The sequence below is a fragment of the Mytilus edulis genome, chromosome 5, assembly GCF_963676685.1.
Source record: "Mytilus edulis chromosome 5, xbMytEdul2.2, whole genome shotgun sequence".
Classification (NCBI taxonomy): Eukaryota; Metazoa; Mollusca; class Bivalvia; order Mytilida; family Mytilidae; genus Mytilus; species Mytilus edulis.
The window spans coordinates 68632984-68649077 of record NC_092348.1 but is presented as its reverse complement, the minus strand read 5'-3'; the positions used below and the strand labels follow the sequence as shown (position 1 = coordinate 68649077).

The window sequence follows — 16094 nt, the reverse complement described above, 5'->3', positions numbered from 1 at the left end:
AATTCAAAAGGTTATAATACCACAGTTTTAGCATGCAGGCTTCATTGCAATGGCTTTGACGGTCCCTTTGTTCAACACATATATTTGTCACAACTTTCTCAGCAACTACCTGACAATTTGGTAAAAACAATACAGATCCAGGTATTTCACACAGTCATCAGTCATTACCGCCAAACTTAGCTTTAGTCTCCTGCACACCTGTCATCTTTTCAAAATGCCCATGGGGGTTTTGCGTGCAAGATGGCTGTCATAGTCCTAAATAACCTTGAAGGGGGCCTGCAAATACATTTTAATGTTGTTTGTTGGCTTCTTCATACTTTTATAAGTCTAAAGTCATTGTAACATTAATTGTTTTGTTTAAATTGTGGACAAAATTGCTCTTTCAAAATTTCAATTTGGGAGCCTCCATGGGGGAAATCCCCCGCAAATAGTGACAGTTGGCAGGTATGCTCCTGAATACTGCTTCTGATGCAAACTTCTGAAGAATATCCAGTAACTAATTCTATTAGACAATAGAAAAAGTCATGGAAATTTGTAAGTATAAACTTGATTTTTGCTCACAAAAAACATCTAAAAAAATCAAGTTTGGCTATTACTAAAAAAAAAAAAAAGAAATCCCTTTTACTCAATTTATATGTTTTGTTGTTGTAACATTAATACTGTATGTACTAGTCAGCATTGGTTACATCTTCCATATATTGCTTGTATTATCAGTTACAGTCTTGGGTCAGACAAAATTCTACTACATGAGAAATTTCCATCTGTAATTACCAATCTAAGCACTCTGGTTGTACCATCATCATATAATTGCATCTATTTATATCTATTTTCAGTTGCCACAAGAGGAAGCATCTTGTATTTCTTGATTTGTGACATGAGTAATGTAAACAGAATGTATCAGATCTCATTGAAACAGTTTCTTGGTATATTTGACATTTCTATGGCCAGGTAAACTTATATTTATAAGTAATCGCAATTTGGAGGGAAATATATTAATTACTTTTATCTTTAAAAAAACAAAGTTATATATTCTTATTTTCATTCCAAGATACATTAATTACTGAAGAAATATTTTTAAACAATTGAAATTTAGATAAACCGTATTGTTTTTTATACCTAGATTAGATTTTTGAGAATATTTTAATTTAAAGAAAGTGGTCAGGTGAATTAATATATTTTTTTTATTAGTATTTCATACATTTCATAGATAAAACTTTCATGTGTACATATAATTCAGATCAGAGAAGAGTCCTGTGACTACTAAAAGGATTGGTAACATCATAGAATATTTGTCATTTGAGGCCTTCAGATACACATGTAGAGGGTTGTATGAAGAGCACAAATTCCTCTTTGTATTGTTGATGACCTTTAAGATAGATTTACAGAATGGAAGAGTAAGGCATGAGGAGTTCCAGACATTTATAAAGGGTATTTAACATTGTTACAAATTGTTCATTTTCTGCATTAACTTATTTTAAAAATTACAATTAGTAAAATTGTGTTGTCTGTAGGTGGAAATCGCTACCACAATTAAATCAGTATTTAAGGATATTGTGAAAGTATAAATTAATGAAGTCAAAGAGAAGAACCAGCTGTGATGTGTTTACCTCCTATTTTTATGCACCACTTAAAGGCATAATGTTTTTTCAGTCTGTTCATTTGTTCATCGCTCTATCCCTCTTTAGGTTATTTTTTTTTTGTCGATACAATACAGGCTTTTCAATAAAGTCAGTAGATATAATAAAATTAGCCCCACTTCGAGGTAGTTTTTGATGAAGTTTAAGTCCAATCAACTTGAAACTTAGTACACATGTTTCTTATGATATGATCTTTTCAAATTAGAGTTTTGACATCAATTTGACAGTATACTGAACATAGAAAATGATAGTGGGTGTGGGGCATCCATTTACTATTGTCACATTATTGTTCATTTATGTAATTTTTTTAAAACATCTAACTTTTCTTGACTTGCTGCATGATTATAAATTGTAGGTGGTGCTGCTTTAGATCTGAATGCCGTTACACCTAAACCTGCCAAATGGATTTCTGACATAACTTGGTTAAATCTTGTACAACTTAGTGGTCTTGCTCAGTTTGGTGAAATACTTAATCAGGTAATATAGCATAAATCTTTTCTTTTTGAGGTGTGAGACATATAAATGCTGAATGTCTGTGTGTCATTCTGCCTTTTGACCACTATAAACCTCATAAAATTTACATGAGAGTTTTTCTCTGTGTCACAGAAGGCAAGACATAAGTATTGCTTTTTTTGAGAAGACATTGGCATCAACATGTGTTGAGTTTTCTGCTTAAGTTAGTTTAATAGGAACTACTTATGATTACCAATGAGACAACTCTCCATCAGAGACGAAATGACATAGAAGTTATTAACTATAGATCACTGTGCGATCTTCAGCAATTAGCAAAATCCATAGCAAGCTATTCAAGATTTTGAAATGACAAATGTAAAATAATTCAACATCAGAAACCTTATGACCGGACAAAACAATATTCTGAAAATAAATTTCATATATAGCAACAAAAGACAACCACTGAATTACAGGCACATACAGAATGCGGTGGGGTTAAACATGTTTGCAGCATAAGCACTGTTACCTTTAGAGGAGTTAAGGCACTGAGAAAAGTAAACTATTTACAATATGAAAATGATCAGAACAAAACTTTTTCAGATAGATTTTACTAGAGTTCAGTTGCATGAATAGAGCTTTTAGCTTAATTACAGAATCCATATCTGTCTTCATAAGTTGTGCAATCCATTAACTACACCATTTAAAGATCTAAGCTCTAAAATCAAATGGTATTCATTCTGTACAGAAAATTATTTAATGGTAAAAAAAAATTGCATTATTTTCAAAATATTCATATCTTCAAGATTTTAAAAGAAGAAGACTGCACTTTTATTTTGATGGTATCTACATTTATAATAAAAATAGGAGAACTGGTATGATAGCCAATGAGACAAGTATAAATTAAAAACCAAAGGGAAAGAATGTGAACAACTACAGTCAAGTCATTAAAAGACCTACATACACATTATGACCTCCAAATCAATTACTGTAAATTCAGAAATTATTGCGAGGTTTGTATTATTGCCAAGGATTGCAGTTTTGTCTGATAATCATTACTGAAGAAAAATGAAAGGATTGGTAAAATTTCTATTTCTTTTTTTTTTAACAGGACAGGAATATTTCTGGGAAAATATCTTACCTCCAAGAGATATTCACATTTGTTATTGTTTTCTCCATTAATTAGGTGTCAAGAAATGAAAAGGGTTGGAGAGCATGGTTTGACACAGATGCTCCTGAAGAAGAACCAATGCCAGATGGTTATAACACTTCACTGGATAGCTTTAGAAAATTACTTCTCATTAGGTAAATATAGATTCTATCTTGCCATGACATGAAAAGACACAATTGTCCACTTATAGTAAGTTGTTTTAAGGTAAAGATTGCATGAAATGCAATCAAAGACCTTATGGTACTGACTTGATATTTAAATCTTCCAAGGATACACAAAACATAGTGCATTGATCATAACATTCTATACATCCTATCCAAGAACTTTTCCAAAATATTATCAATGTAATTTATGATCAGATATTCAAGTCACAAAATAATATTACACTTGTCCACGGCCGACACTCGGCTAACCGAGAGATTGGTCGGTTAATCTATATTGAGTATGCGGCTATATCAGCGGTTAGTCTGATAATCGGGTTGGCTAAAGTCTGTTAATCAGGTATTATCAAGAAAATCATTGAAAGTTCAGCATGTTTCATAGTATAACTTTCTAAATATATTTTCATCATAAAAAGTATTCATGTCTAACAAAACAATTCAATGTACTGAATTCAGTGGTGTAATTATTATTTTTCTAGCTTCGATGTACAATCTATAAAATGAAAAGGCGGGTTACTCATCAATAAATTTATACACATTTTACACACATAAAATGTACACAAAATGACACATTGGTTAAATTTACTTGCATTCAATATTTCGAACATCGAAAAAAGAAAGGCATTATGTTTGTTAACCATATTGATATCATTGTGTGAAAAATCTACACGAAAATCTGTTTTTGTGATATAAATCAATCTTTATTTAAAACCTGGCCTGTTAATGGGTCGGATGTATAAAACTAGGTCTGTTAATTGGTCTGTTAAGAGTTATGAATGGCAATAAAAGTATAATTTTATTGCTATATGGGGTGTTATCGGACCAAATGAGTAGGCTCAAGATGAAATGGAAAGTTGATAAAAATGGTTTCAAAAAGTGTAATATTAAAGTAATATTAATTTCATCCAAGAATGATCGCATATATCATGTTGATTCTGCTTAATTGTCATGAATGACACAAATTTGTCATCTACATTGGTAACCAGTATATAAATCAGAGATAAACGTCGTAATGTAACTAAACATCAGTAAGTAAAATATATTGGGATGACAAATATGAAAAGAAAGAAAGAATAATGAGTTAGATAAATAAAATGTAGAAAAAAATGACATAACAATTTAAAGAATACAGAAATAAACAATACCCCAAATCCGGACCCTCATGGTATACACGAGAATCTGGATAGAAACGCAGAATATAGAATAATATATAAGGACAGTAGAGAGTGATACATTGCTAAAAACGAGAGAAAAATAATACTTGTTTTAGAATACATACATGAAACACTGATGGCTGTTGAAACAGTAATGGATTGCGATGTACTTATATTGGTGACAAATTCTAGAAGTTTACATGCGGACATCTATGGTGGCAGGTTAATGCCATTGCGTTTTCGCCTTACATATTCTATATGGCGGAAACGCGAAATTGTGAAGTCGAAAATGCCAAACCGATTTCTCGTTTTCAACTTCACGTTTCTGAGTTTTCGACTTTGTGATTTTGCTTTTTCGCCCTATAGAATATGAAAGGCGAAATCGCGAAAACGCAAAATGGAATTCACCGGCCACCATAGACAACTGTAGTTCTCCTCTGCGCTTATGTAGAGAGGAACTAAACGGAATAAAATGAATTGAAACTTAAAATAACCAAATGTAGCTGCATTCGCTCCTTTCCGTTTACTTCTTTAGAGTGATCTGTAAACAACATATGATTAAGTAATAGAAGGAAAGAACCAATTGGATGATGCTGACGAATTAGGGTTTAACGTCCAGTGACAAATATCATGTTCAAATGTGAACGAGAACACGTTATATGTACCCTGTGTTGTATTAGAAAGACACTTTCAGTCGGAATTGAGAACGTGCTACCTCGAACAAACACAAAAATTTAGGCTGATTGAAAACGTCAATAAAAAAATCATGCATATTCCAGAGGCCAATCCATATCATGCTATATTGAAGTGACACACCCTTCAATAAAATGCAAAAAAAGTCAAAATAAAAATGCTCTTTCTAGGATACTGTGGCACCGTATTGTCATTTTTGTTTACTCAGGAACATCTCATTCTTAAATTTTTCAAGGGGAAAATATAAAGGTAGCAAAATTATTGTCGTGGCTAAATAACTCTTAACTGACACAATTTCAATTGTCCAACCCATTAACAGACTTTATTCCCATAATTTTCACTAAAACGTGGTATTATTCACGTTATTTTACAATTATGAAATATTTACTAATGTCAATTTATTTTTAAGAACCACAGTACTATTTTTTTGTCCTTTAAATGATATCTAAATTTGTTTGTTTCGCCTTTTATTCAAAAAATTACTATGCGTATAAGCATAAATACTACATACTTGCGCAACGCCTTTTAGTTTACCTGAAAACTGCGCAGACTAAGAAATGTTTTTACAGTTGCAAAATGTTCTATGATAGATATCATTTTGTCACACTTTTTTTTTTTTATTTGGTTCTTATAACATGCCAAAAATCTGTATATTTAATAGAGTTAAACATTAAATTAAGCGTTTTACTCTTAACAGACGCATAACCAACCCGATTAACAGACCAATCGCCAATATAGCCACATACTCAATATAGATTAATGGACCAATCTCTCGGTTAGCCGATTATCGGCTGTGTTGTCAAAAAAATTACATAACTTTTGCAAGGTGCAGGGATATTATATCTGTTCTTAAAATATAAATTATGTCATTGTTAAAGACGTCTTTAAAAATTGGAGTTATCGTCCCTTATTCAGAATTATAGTTGAATCAACTACAACCAATGCATTATACAATGCAATATATATTTTTACATCCCACTGATAAATTAAAGCAAATCATTACCCTTCAGTGCTTACAAGCACTTTGATTAACAATTTGAAGCTTCAATTTAAATTTTGCCATTCTATGGTACTATAATATCTTTAAGCTTTTCCATTACAACTTTGTGACTTCTCTGGAAGATATATGTTTTATTCCACTAAATCAGTTCCTACTAGTTTTTAGAAAGTAAAAAGTCATACCTCTGGTTACCTTAAAATGTCAGATTATAACCTTTACTATCACATGTAACATGTTTACTTGTTTGAAGCTCTGGCAGATTTCGAAAACTGTCAGTATTAAGAAAGGTCTATTGTCACAAAATGTTCATGAATTGGACTTATGAAAAAAAGATTTTGCAACAAAATTATTATTTTTATTTTGAGGTATACAATCTATTGTGAGATAACTTTAACCTTTTTCTGTACAAAAACAGATTATATTTATAGGAAAATTATGTGTCAATTGTAATACAGTGGTCTGGTGTAAGAATTTTTTGTCACTGATTCAGAATTCTCCTTTATTTACAGATCATGGTGTGCAGACAGAACAATACCACAAGCTAGAAAGTATATAGCTGACTCTATGGGAGTGAGATATGCAGAAGCAGTGTTATTGAGTCTAGAGGATACATGGGGAGAGAGTGATAACAAAACACCCCTTGTGTGTTTATTGTCTATGGGTTCTGATCCTACAAACCAAATAGAAGCACTATCAAAGAAACTTCAGCTTGGTTAGTAAGGATGTATTATAATTTACTCTTTTGGGGTTTTCTCATCATTAAGCATCAGTTGTCTGTCATATTTTTTTATACCCCCCTTTGAAAAAAAGGGGGGTGGGGTATACTGTTTTACCTCTGTCTTTCCTTCAGTCAGTCCATCCGTCCCATGAATATTTTTCGTCACATTTTTCTCAGGAACTACACTACCAGGATTTCTGAAATTTGGTTTCAGGCTTGATATAAGTCAGCTATACTGTGTGATGCGTTTTCAGATTCATCACTTGACAACTTCCTGTTTACCGAACACTTGTATGATTTTACACATGATAGCCAAGTTGAAAATTTTCGTCACATTTTTCTCAGGAACTACAATACAAGGATTTCTGAAATTTGGTTTCAGGGTTTATATAAGTCAGCTATACCGTGTGATGGGTTTTCAGATTCATCACTTAACAACTTCCTGTTTACCGAACACTTGTATGATTTTACACATGATAGCCAAGTTGAAAATTTTCGTCACAATTTTCTCAGGAACTACAATACAAGGATTTCTGAAATTTGGTTTCAGAGTTTATATAAGTCAGCTATACCGTGTGATGCGTTTTCAGATTCATCACTTGACAACTTCCTGTTTACCGAACACTTGTATGATTTTACCAAAATTGGCAAGTTAAAAATTGTCGTCATGATTTTCTCGGGAACAACAATACAAGGATTTCTGAAATTTGGTTTCAAGGTTTATATAAGTCAGCTATACCGTGTGATGTGTTTTCAGAGTCATCACTCAATAACTTCCTGTTTACCCAACACTTGCATATTTTTACACTATTAATATTATCCACTTGCGGCGGGGGTATCATCAGTGAGCAGTAGCTCGCAGTTTCACTTGTTATTTCTTTGAAATTACATGTAGCTATGTGGAGTCAAACAAAACTTAATAAAAACAAAACTATAATCAATACTGTAAATTCTTTAATTATTGTGATAAATGCGACAGGGTCATAATTGCAAATATTTAAACTCGCAATTTGAAATTTTGTATATGAATTAAACATTATTTTTCTTAATATTGCAAAAATTAAATCTAATTAATCGCAAAAATAAATACTTGCAATAATTTCTAAATTTAAAGTAATATAAGTGTGTTTAGTTTAGAAATTATAATGGATGTGTCTGTTCCTTAGCATGTTTAGAGCTTGTTTTCTTGTTAGACCTAATAAAGAATGAAATATTTCAAGCTAACTGATTGTTTTATTTTATTATTCAGAAATAAGAGCTATATCGATGGGACAAGGACAAGAAGTTCATGCCAGGAAATTAATCAGTAATTTCATGCATTCAGTAAGTATTTGAATATGTATGAGGGTCTGGATGGGGTTTTAGAAAAGAGACTTGTGGGTAAAATCTATGAGGAATAGAGACAACTTGCTGAAATATTAAAGAATAGTTTAGTTTAAACATATTTATTTATAGTGGAATGGGAAACAAGTTTTTGCAACTTATATTAATCCCTCTCCCCTTTGCTGGTGCGAGTGCTGCCTGTAGTGGCATTAGCCTGCTTTTTTCGAAAATCTACAAGGGTGTCTTTTACGTGCAAGAATTATTGCTTTCTCTTAGCACGGGTCAGCCATTTATCCTCCCCTTCCAACAGTCTATCATTATTCCTCAAGACCATACCTTCAAATGGTGTGAAGGGCCTGAAATTTTCTCCCCTGTACGGGAATAGAACCAGGAACATTTGTGTTTGTAGTTAGATTCGCTAACCACTACACTATGGCTCTCTTATTAAATAATACAGACATGAACAACCCCATTCAGACTCGCATGTATGGACACTGGTGTACACTTATTTTAGTAGCAACATTATTTACCAGTGTAGAGCATAACCAAGAGTAGGTAAACAATATTTGACAGTATTACACGTAGTGTATCGGTTATAAAATCTTGATGTTCCTTTCACTTAATATTTACATCTTAAACTTATCTAAATAGAACCAATAAAAGGAGTAAACTTATATTTTTGATGGTCTTATTTATACAATTTTTTACACATGGTATATTTTACATTTTCCATGTTACTATAATTCTAAAATATTAGGTTTATGTTCCTTATGCAGTTATTTTACATTGACAAGAACTAAAAACTAAAAAGAGCTTTTTTTTAATTTTGTGTTTCTCAGAGCTTAAATGATTAAAACTTTTTTTGTATAAATGTTAATATTGCCTCAAAGAATTTAGCAAATAATGCCATGAATATCTTTTTTTTGTTATTTTTTGGTGCACTATCTGTTCTATATGCTTTTTCATAAAAAAATATAATATTTGTATAATTACTAGTTCCTAAGTAAGATTTGAGGCACAAATACAATCAGATGATATATGCAACAAGATGTTTAAAAAATGTAACCATTGAGGCTTTTTGTTTGATCAAATCTGTTTTAATGTTACCTTTTGTAATTATTATTATTGCAATTTTATTGAATATAGATCAATTTTTAATTTTAGGGAGGCTGGGCTTTGCTGCAGAATTGTCATTTAGGTCTGGACTTTATGGATGAATTATTAGATACCCTGGGAGAGGTACAACAGGTACATGACCAGTTCAGAGTATGGATAACTACAGAACCTCACCCAGGATTTCCTATCAGTTTACTACAGGTAATTGTTGTTGTATGTTATTCTATATTGAAAATAAGAATAAATGTGGAAACCCAAGGGTTATTGGTATATGCTTGTTGCGTTTGCATTCAGTTTTAACTCTTAACTTCTTCAATTATTTCTTGGGAAAGGTAGATACCATCTGGCATCAGATTTATTCTTGTTCTTCATTAAGTCTTTTTATAGGTTTTCAACAGTTAACTAGAGAGTCCACACCTTGCATCAAAATTCAGTCAGTGTGTAGCATTGACTTAAGCAGACTTTTTTATGCCCACGTCTTCATCAGAAGGGACATTAATTGTTACCCATATCAACTGTTCATAAGTTTGTCTCAAAATTTGTTTCTATTCTCTAACTTGTTTTTCTCAACTAAATGTAATGAAAATTATACACAATGCTTTTTACCCCAAAACACAGATCAAGTTTGAAATTGGGTGGCGCCACTTTTATTGTTCTTGAGTAATGTCCCTTTATAAATGGAAAATTTCCTACTTAAGTTTGCCACAACCATTATGCTATGAAACTTATACACAATGTTTTTATGTAATGCCCCTTTATGATCATTAAAATCTGCATCTGTATGTGGAAGTTAATTCATGCATATCTACAAGTGGAGGGCATCTGTTGCCCATAGACGCATTCTCCATTTATTTTAGATGTCACATTTAATGATGTTTGTTTCAGACTTCCATTAAGTTCACTAATGAACCACCCCAGGGAATTAAAGCCGGTCTAAAGAGGACATATGCCAGTATAACTCAGGACTACCTTGATGTTAGTAGCTTGCCACAGTGGAAGACAGTATTGTATGGTGTGTCATTTATGCACACAGTAGTACAGGTAATTTATATACACAAACATGGTTTCCACTATGAGATATTAAGGTTTTTGGACAAAAAGTTGCTTTGTGATTTAGAAAATTTCATATTGCATTGAACAGGATGATTGTCAAACAAAATTTTCAGGTATGTGTTTCATATTAAACAGCTATGACCTTCATCAAAAGTTGATATAAAAAAATATTGAATTGAGAAAATGGGCATTTTCATGAGATTGACAAAACTAAAGATTAAATTATCTCATTTTTTTTTAGAGAATGATACTTTTGTTGTTGGGTTTTATTTTGTACCTTTGAGTCTTCTTTATTGATATTTACAATTTCAGTTGGTTATCCCAGTTATGAGGCTTTAACCCTTTCATGCCGAATGTATCCTTTTGGCACACCCGCGCGCATGCCGAATGTATCCTTTTGGCACACCCGTGTAGATGCCGAATGTATCCTTAAGGATACATAGATTTCTATTTTTAGACGGTCACAGTGCAAACAGTAAAACTAACGTTTAAACATGTTTCTTGGCCCCGTTGCTCCATAGATGTTATGATAAACACCAAATGCATTCGATATTTTAGTATCGGGCGTAAAAACACTGTTAAAATATGTTTTTTCAAAGATTGTTGAGAAAAAAAAACCTCGTGAAAAACAAAATGGCGGAATCATAAACAATCGTGGTCAGGAGTTTCATTTCGAGTTGAAACATTTAGAAAACTTAACCTGCGGTCATGAAAGTCGTTTAACTTGTACAAAAGTAGTGATTGTACGTATATTTTGGAGTTGTGAGAAGGATATTTGTAAAACAACCTGAAATCGAGACTTTGATTGTCGCCATCAGGTGCACGACTGTAAATTATTATTTCTCGTTGCCGTTTGACAGTCAACCTTTCATTACCGATTGAGTCAGAGTCTTTTATCATAGTTTTAGACACTCTCAGATGTCTGTAGTGCTACGGGTTTTATTTCTTTTCATTGAAAGGCTGTACTGCAGTATGTAGGTCGACAAAACGAAAGTCCACTTTCAGTTAAAATAGAACCGGATATTGACAAAATTGACAGCTGATTCTATAAATAGTGCAGTTCATAAAACACGTGTTGTTACATCTCATAGCTTTATTATTTTACATAAAACTGGTTTCGAAAGATGAGACAATATTCTGCAATCTTATTCGTATTTTAATCGAGTGTAAATTATTTTCTATGATGTATCTCGTCTTGTGACAGAGGTTTATAAAAGTCTTGTTCACCACAAATTGTAAAAGTTGTTCTGAAAAACAAATTATGTTGACAGAGAGTAAAAAAACCTGAAAGATGCCAAGATGTTTATTTTTATGTAACACATTGTTTTCTTTCTCATTTAAAAAAAAATATTGTCAAAGAAGGGAAGTGAAAAAAAATATATTTGTTTTAGCAGGGAAGGGAAAATTATTTTTTTCAGAATTGGTAAGGGAAAATTTTTTTTTTTTTTTTGCTAAAGGGAAGTGATTTTTTCCACAAAGTGAAATAACATAAGGTGTTGTCTGCTGCTTCTGATTAATCTTGAGATGGCATCATTTATTATTGTAAAATAATACTGTTCCTGTATGTTTCTGAAAACAATTGGGGTTCAATTTTTTGTTTTGGAAGTTATGAGGAAGAACTCCCCTCATGTTGCACACAAACACAAAAGATGAATGACCAGTGCGACAGTGCCTAAAGTTTATTACAATTTGTAATGCCAATATAAGTTACCATTTTTAACACTAGGAAACATCTTTTTTAGTGTTTCAAATGGTATATAAATTGCTTCTTCTCTCAGATGCCAAGTCATATACATGTAGTAGTAAGGAGTAAGAGAAAAAAACTGACCAAATTGGAAATGGGATAATGGGACCACATTAGGGTCTTGTAGCTGTTACCTTGTAAGTCAGCTTCTTAAAAGTTTACACTGTTTATGGGACCACATAAGCAGGTATCTTATACCACATTAATATATAGGCTTATATGTAAGCAACACTTGCTGCTGGATGTAATAGATTAATTTAATAATAGACTGGTAAAAATGGTTATAGTATAACAACCTCACTCTCAAGTAATTTTTATTCACTTTTTTGACAAACCATCCCATTAAATAAACCAACAATATAAACAGAAAATAAAAAATATACTTTCCATTATCCTCACTCAATTTCAAAATCAAAATTTATGATATGAATCCTCCTATTCAACGAGTACGCAGCATTATAAACATGATAAACTAAAACAAATTTCATAGCTTCGAAATTGTTATTACAAACTATATCAGCTGTCTGATGTAGCTTTCCATCAATGAATTTTAAAACTGCATTTCGCAGTAAAACATGTACATGATGTATTTTAATCCCTTTTTTGGCAATAATTTTCAACGACTTGCATCTGTGTGTACATATCATGAGTTTAAATAAAACAGTCCCCAGTAGTTGTCTGCATGTATTATCTTCTTTACCTCTACTGCATGTGATTAATAAATTTAACTATGATGAAAATAAATTTATAAAATATTAATTGTCAGCTTTTGGTATTTATTTGTGCTGCTTTAACAAACATCAGTTGATGTATTTGTCAATTTTATATTATCTTATACATCCTAAATTTTGACTACTGCACAGTTCAGATTTTAATTTCAACAATTTTCCAAAAAAAATAATTCACTATGCTATTTATCTTGAGATACAGCTGAATATTTGCTTATTTGTAGCACATTTATTTATATTTTACAATCCCCATGACCCAAATCAAATTTATTGGAAATTTCATGGATTTAGAACTTTAAAAAAAAAATCACTTTTTGGGTTCATTTACTTTTATTTATTAGAAAGCTTTTTCTCATTCACATGTTGAAGAATTAAGGCATTACTGGGATAAAGTCATAAAGTAAAGAAGTCCCATCGATTATTATTGCAGTTAAAAATTATTTTTTATTTGTTCAGTATTCGCACATCAACGCTGGGGGTATTATACAACTCGTATGGAAGAGTTATTGTCCGTTATCAAGTCAGAGTTATCTTTCTTCTTTCGAAACCGTAAACAAATGGCGGCCAAAATCTACGTGAAAGACAGTCTCGATTTACAAGTATTTTTGCCAAGAAAACGAAAACGGAAACGGGTTTTGAAAGAAAATGATTCAGTAGCTAGTAGAAATCGAATTTTGAAACACACGGGTGCTTAAGAAATGTTGCCGAATGGAAGTGAAAGTGATATACGGTAGGCAATGACAAAAATTATCTTCCGACTCAATCAATCTACTTTTTCGACACGCGTTTTTTAGATAAACTGCTTCTCACTCTATGAAAAGGTTACGGACGCTAAACCTATGATATTTATCTACATTTTATCAAAATTTGACCGCACAACTCGCTACGGTTCCCGACTTTTCAATGACCAAAACTACGAGGTCGTTTTTGCTGAAGCACATGTCAAATTAATCCCGGTCAGGCAAACGGCTCGTGCAAATAAATTTCGGCCAGGAAATCCCGCGAAAAAAATAAATTCAGTAGTGAAAGTGTTAAAGGGAAACTTCGCAAAAAAATCAAAAATTGATATTATGTCCATTCTGTATAAAAATGCTCAAATTTATAGATATTAAAGTTTTATTCCGCTAAATAAGAGATCACCATCGATTTTATATTTTGAGTATCAGTTCTCTGCTCTCCGCCATCTTGTCACCTTCTCCGATGAAAAATCCCGATATGTCTATAAACCACAAAGGAACAAAACTACAGTAAACGATGTAGTCGTAATTGCGTGTCGATATCTTGTCAATCGTACGGTTGTTTTATCTGACTGACTAACTTGATACGAAAAATGGTCTTATATTTTTAAATAACCATATAGTCTGTTATTTTTAAACTGATAATATTGTAATTAGTTAAAAAGTCAAAGTTCAAATCATAAATAAGTGTTCCGTGGAAATTGTTTTCGAAAATCTAATTCGTTCATAATTCTTTCAAGTAATAAACTTTATTTAAATAAATTCGGATCTTCCCTCATCTGATCACCAGCATGGCTAAAGGTATTACTCCCAAAGGTATTGGAAGGGGTGTAAGGTGACACGTCCAGGTATTCAATCGATTTCCTGTCCGGCTGGCTTGCAAGTTCATGCATCGTTTCACTTCTGTAGGTATTGATCAGTGTACACGACCGTTACTTATAACTTTCCATTTTGAACTATCAGGTGCATGTATAATATACATTTTGTCTTGCGTGTCCGAAAGTGATATTTATACTAGTCATTACTGAACTCATACGCTTGTTTATAAATAACATTTCTGGTGTAAAGAATATTATCTATAAAAAAAAATTAATACAAAAAAAAAAATTGAAGAAATACAAATCTATTTACATATTTTTCCAAGGGTTAATTTGGGAAAATGTAATATATACTCATTGTCAATAGTTTAGGACAGATTGGAACATACCAGAATTATTGATTTAAAAAAATGTGCGCACTTGTCGACGATTCGTGTATACATACGCCTGGGTAGAAAGTTACGGAACTATAGTCAGTAGCGCAATTTAAAATATGTATACATGTATACATTGAACATAAGAAAGAAACATACATTTTGTGTAAATTGTGGTAAAAGTTTTGTAAATTATTATAGACTAGTCCACGTATGCCAACAGTATGTAATCAACGAATTCGATAGACTATTGTATACCAAAAGAAGAAGAAGAAAAAAAAGAAACAATTTGATTTAAATACAGGTCAATTTATAACTTGCTTTGGTTCATCGAAGTTACATGAGTTAAGAACATAGTAAACTCACAGATTTATATATCAATTAGATTGTTCTCGAATAAAGGACGAAATTTGTCATCATCACAATTGTTCCAACATTCATGTAAAATATATGCAACTGGAAGTACACTAATAATCCCCAAGGGATGTGAATATTTTCTAGGAAAACTATTGAGTATCAATTTCGGGATTTATTTTCTTTCTTGATATTCAATGACAGCAATTTAAAGAATAAACTGCTTGTCGGATATTTGTCCGCTTTAGGGGTATTCTTGCAAGTTGAACAGACTTATAATAACATTCAAAAATAGGGAATGATAACATTAAATTCGTTGTCTTTTAATTTTAAACATCGTTGGTCAAATAGTTATTTAAGTATATATATACGTTGGGAGACGACGATTATTATAGTAGTCTCAGATTTTAATAAGGACGTTCCCGATTATGAATAAATTTGGTTGACGTTTTTCACACTTGAAAAGAATATCTTCGTAATTTTTCGATTCCATTCCAATACAAAAGTATTTTTTCTTTATTCGTACATATTATATTCCGCTTCGGTAGAGTTATCTTCAGATAGTTTCATATATTAATTAATACATGGCTTTCAAAAGTCTAAATGTAAGTGTTCTCGTACATTTTTTCGCCCAATAAAGACAAATAAAAATGATTTAGTAAAGCTATTTCTAATTTCTAAGTCCCCCTTTTTTATGAGACATAAATCAAGGACAAGACTTGTATATCATTTCATTCTGACATATGAATTAAGTTTCCCGTCTTTAACCGAAAATTGTGTATTTCTTAGTAAATTAACTAATTTGAATTTAAATAAATAATAGCACCAAATATAATTAAATAATTCCACGGCGACCAATTTTT

At 31.7% G+C, this 16094-nt stretch overlaps 1 protein-coding gene across 1 annotated transcript in view; it reads left to right on the top strand.

Annotated features, from left to right (window-relative positions):
• The window catches only part of LOC139524300 (dynein axonemal heavy chain 8-like), a 107317-nt gene that overhangs the window by 82204 nt on the left and 9019 nt on the right, over positions 1 to 16094 (top strand). The window contains exons 75-82 of the mRNA XM_071319043.1: positions 834 to 948; positions 1238 to 1428; positions 1993 to 2114; positions 3274 to 3392; positions 6776 to 6978; positions 8234 to 8307; positions 9472 to 9624; positions 10309 to 10464. Coding sequence (XP_071175144.1) covers positions 834 to 948; positions 1238 to 1428; positions 1993 to 2114; positions 3274 to 3392; positions 6776 to 6978; positions 8234 to 8307; positions 9472 to 9624; positions 10309 to 10464 — 1133 coding nt within the window. The remainder of the gene's footprint in view (positions 1 to 833; positions 949 to 1237; positions 1429 to 1992; positions 2115 to 3273; positions 3393 to 6775; positions 6979 to 8233; positions 8308 to 9471; positions 9625 to 10308; positions 10465 to 16094) is intronic.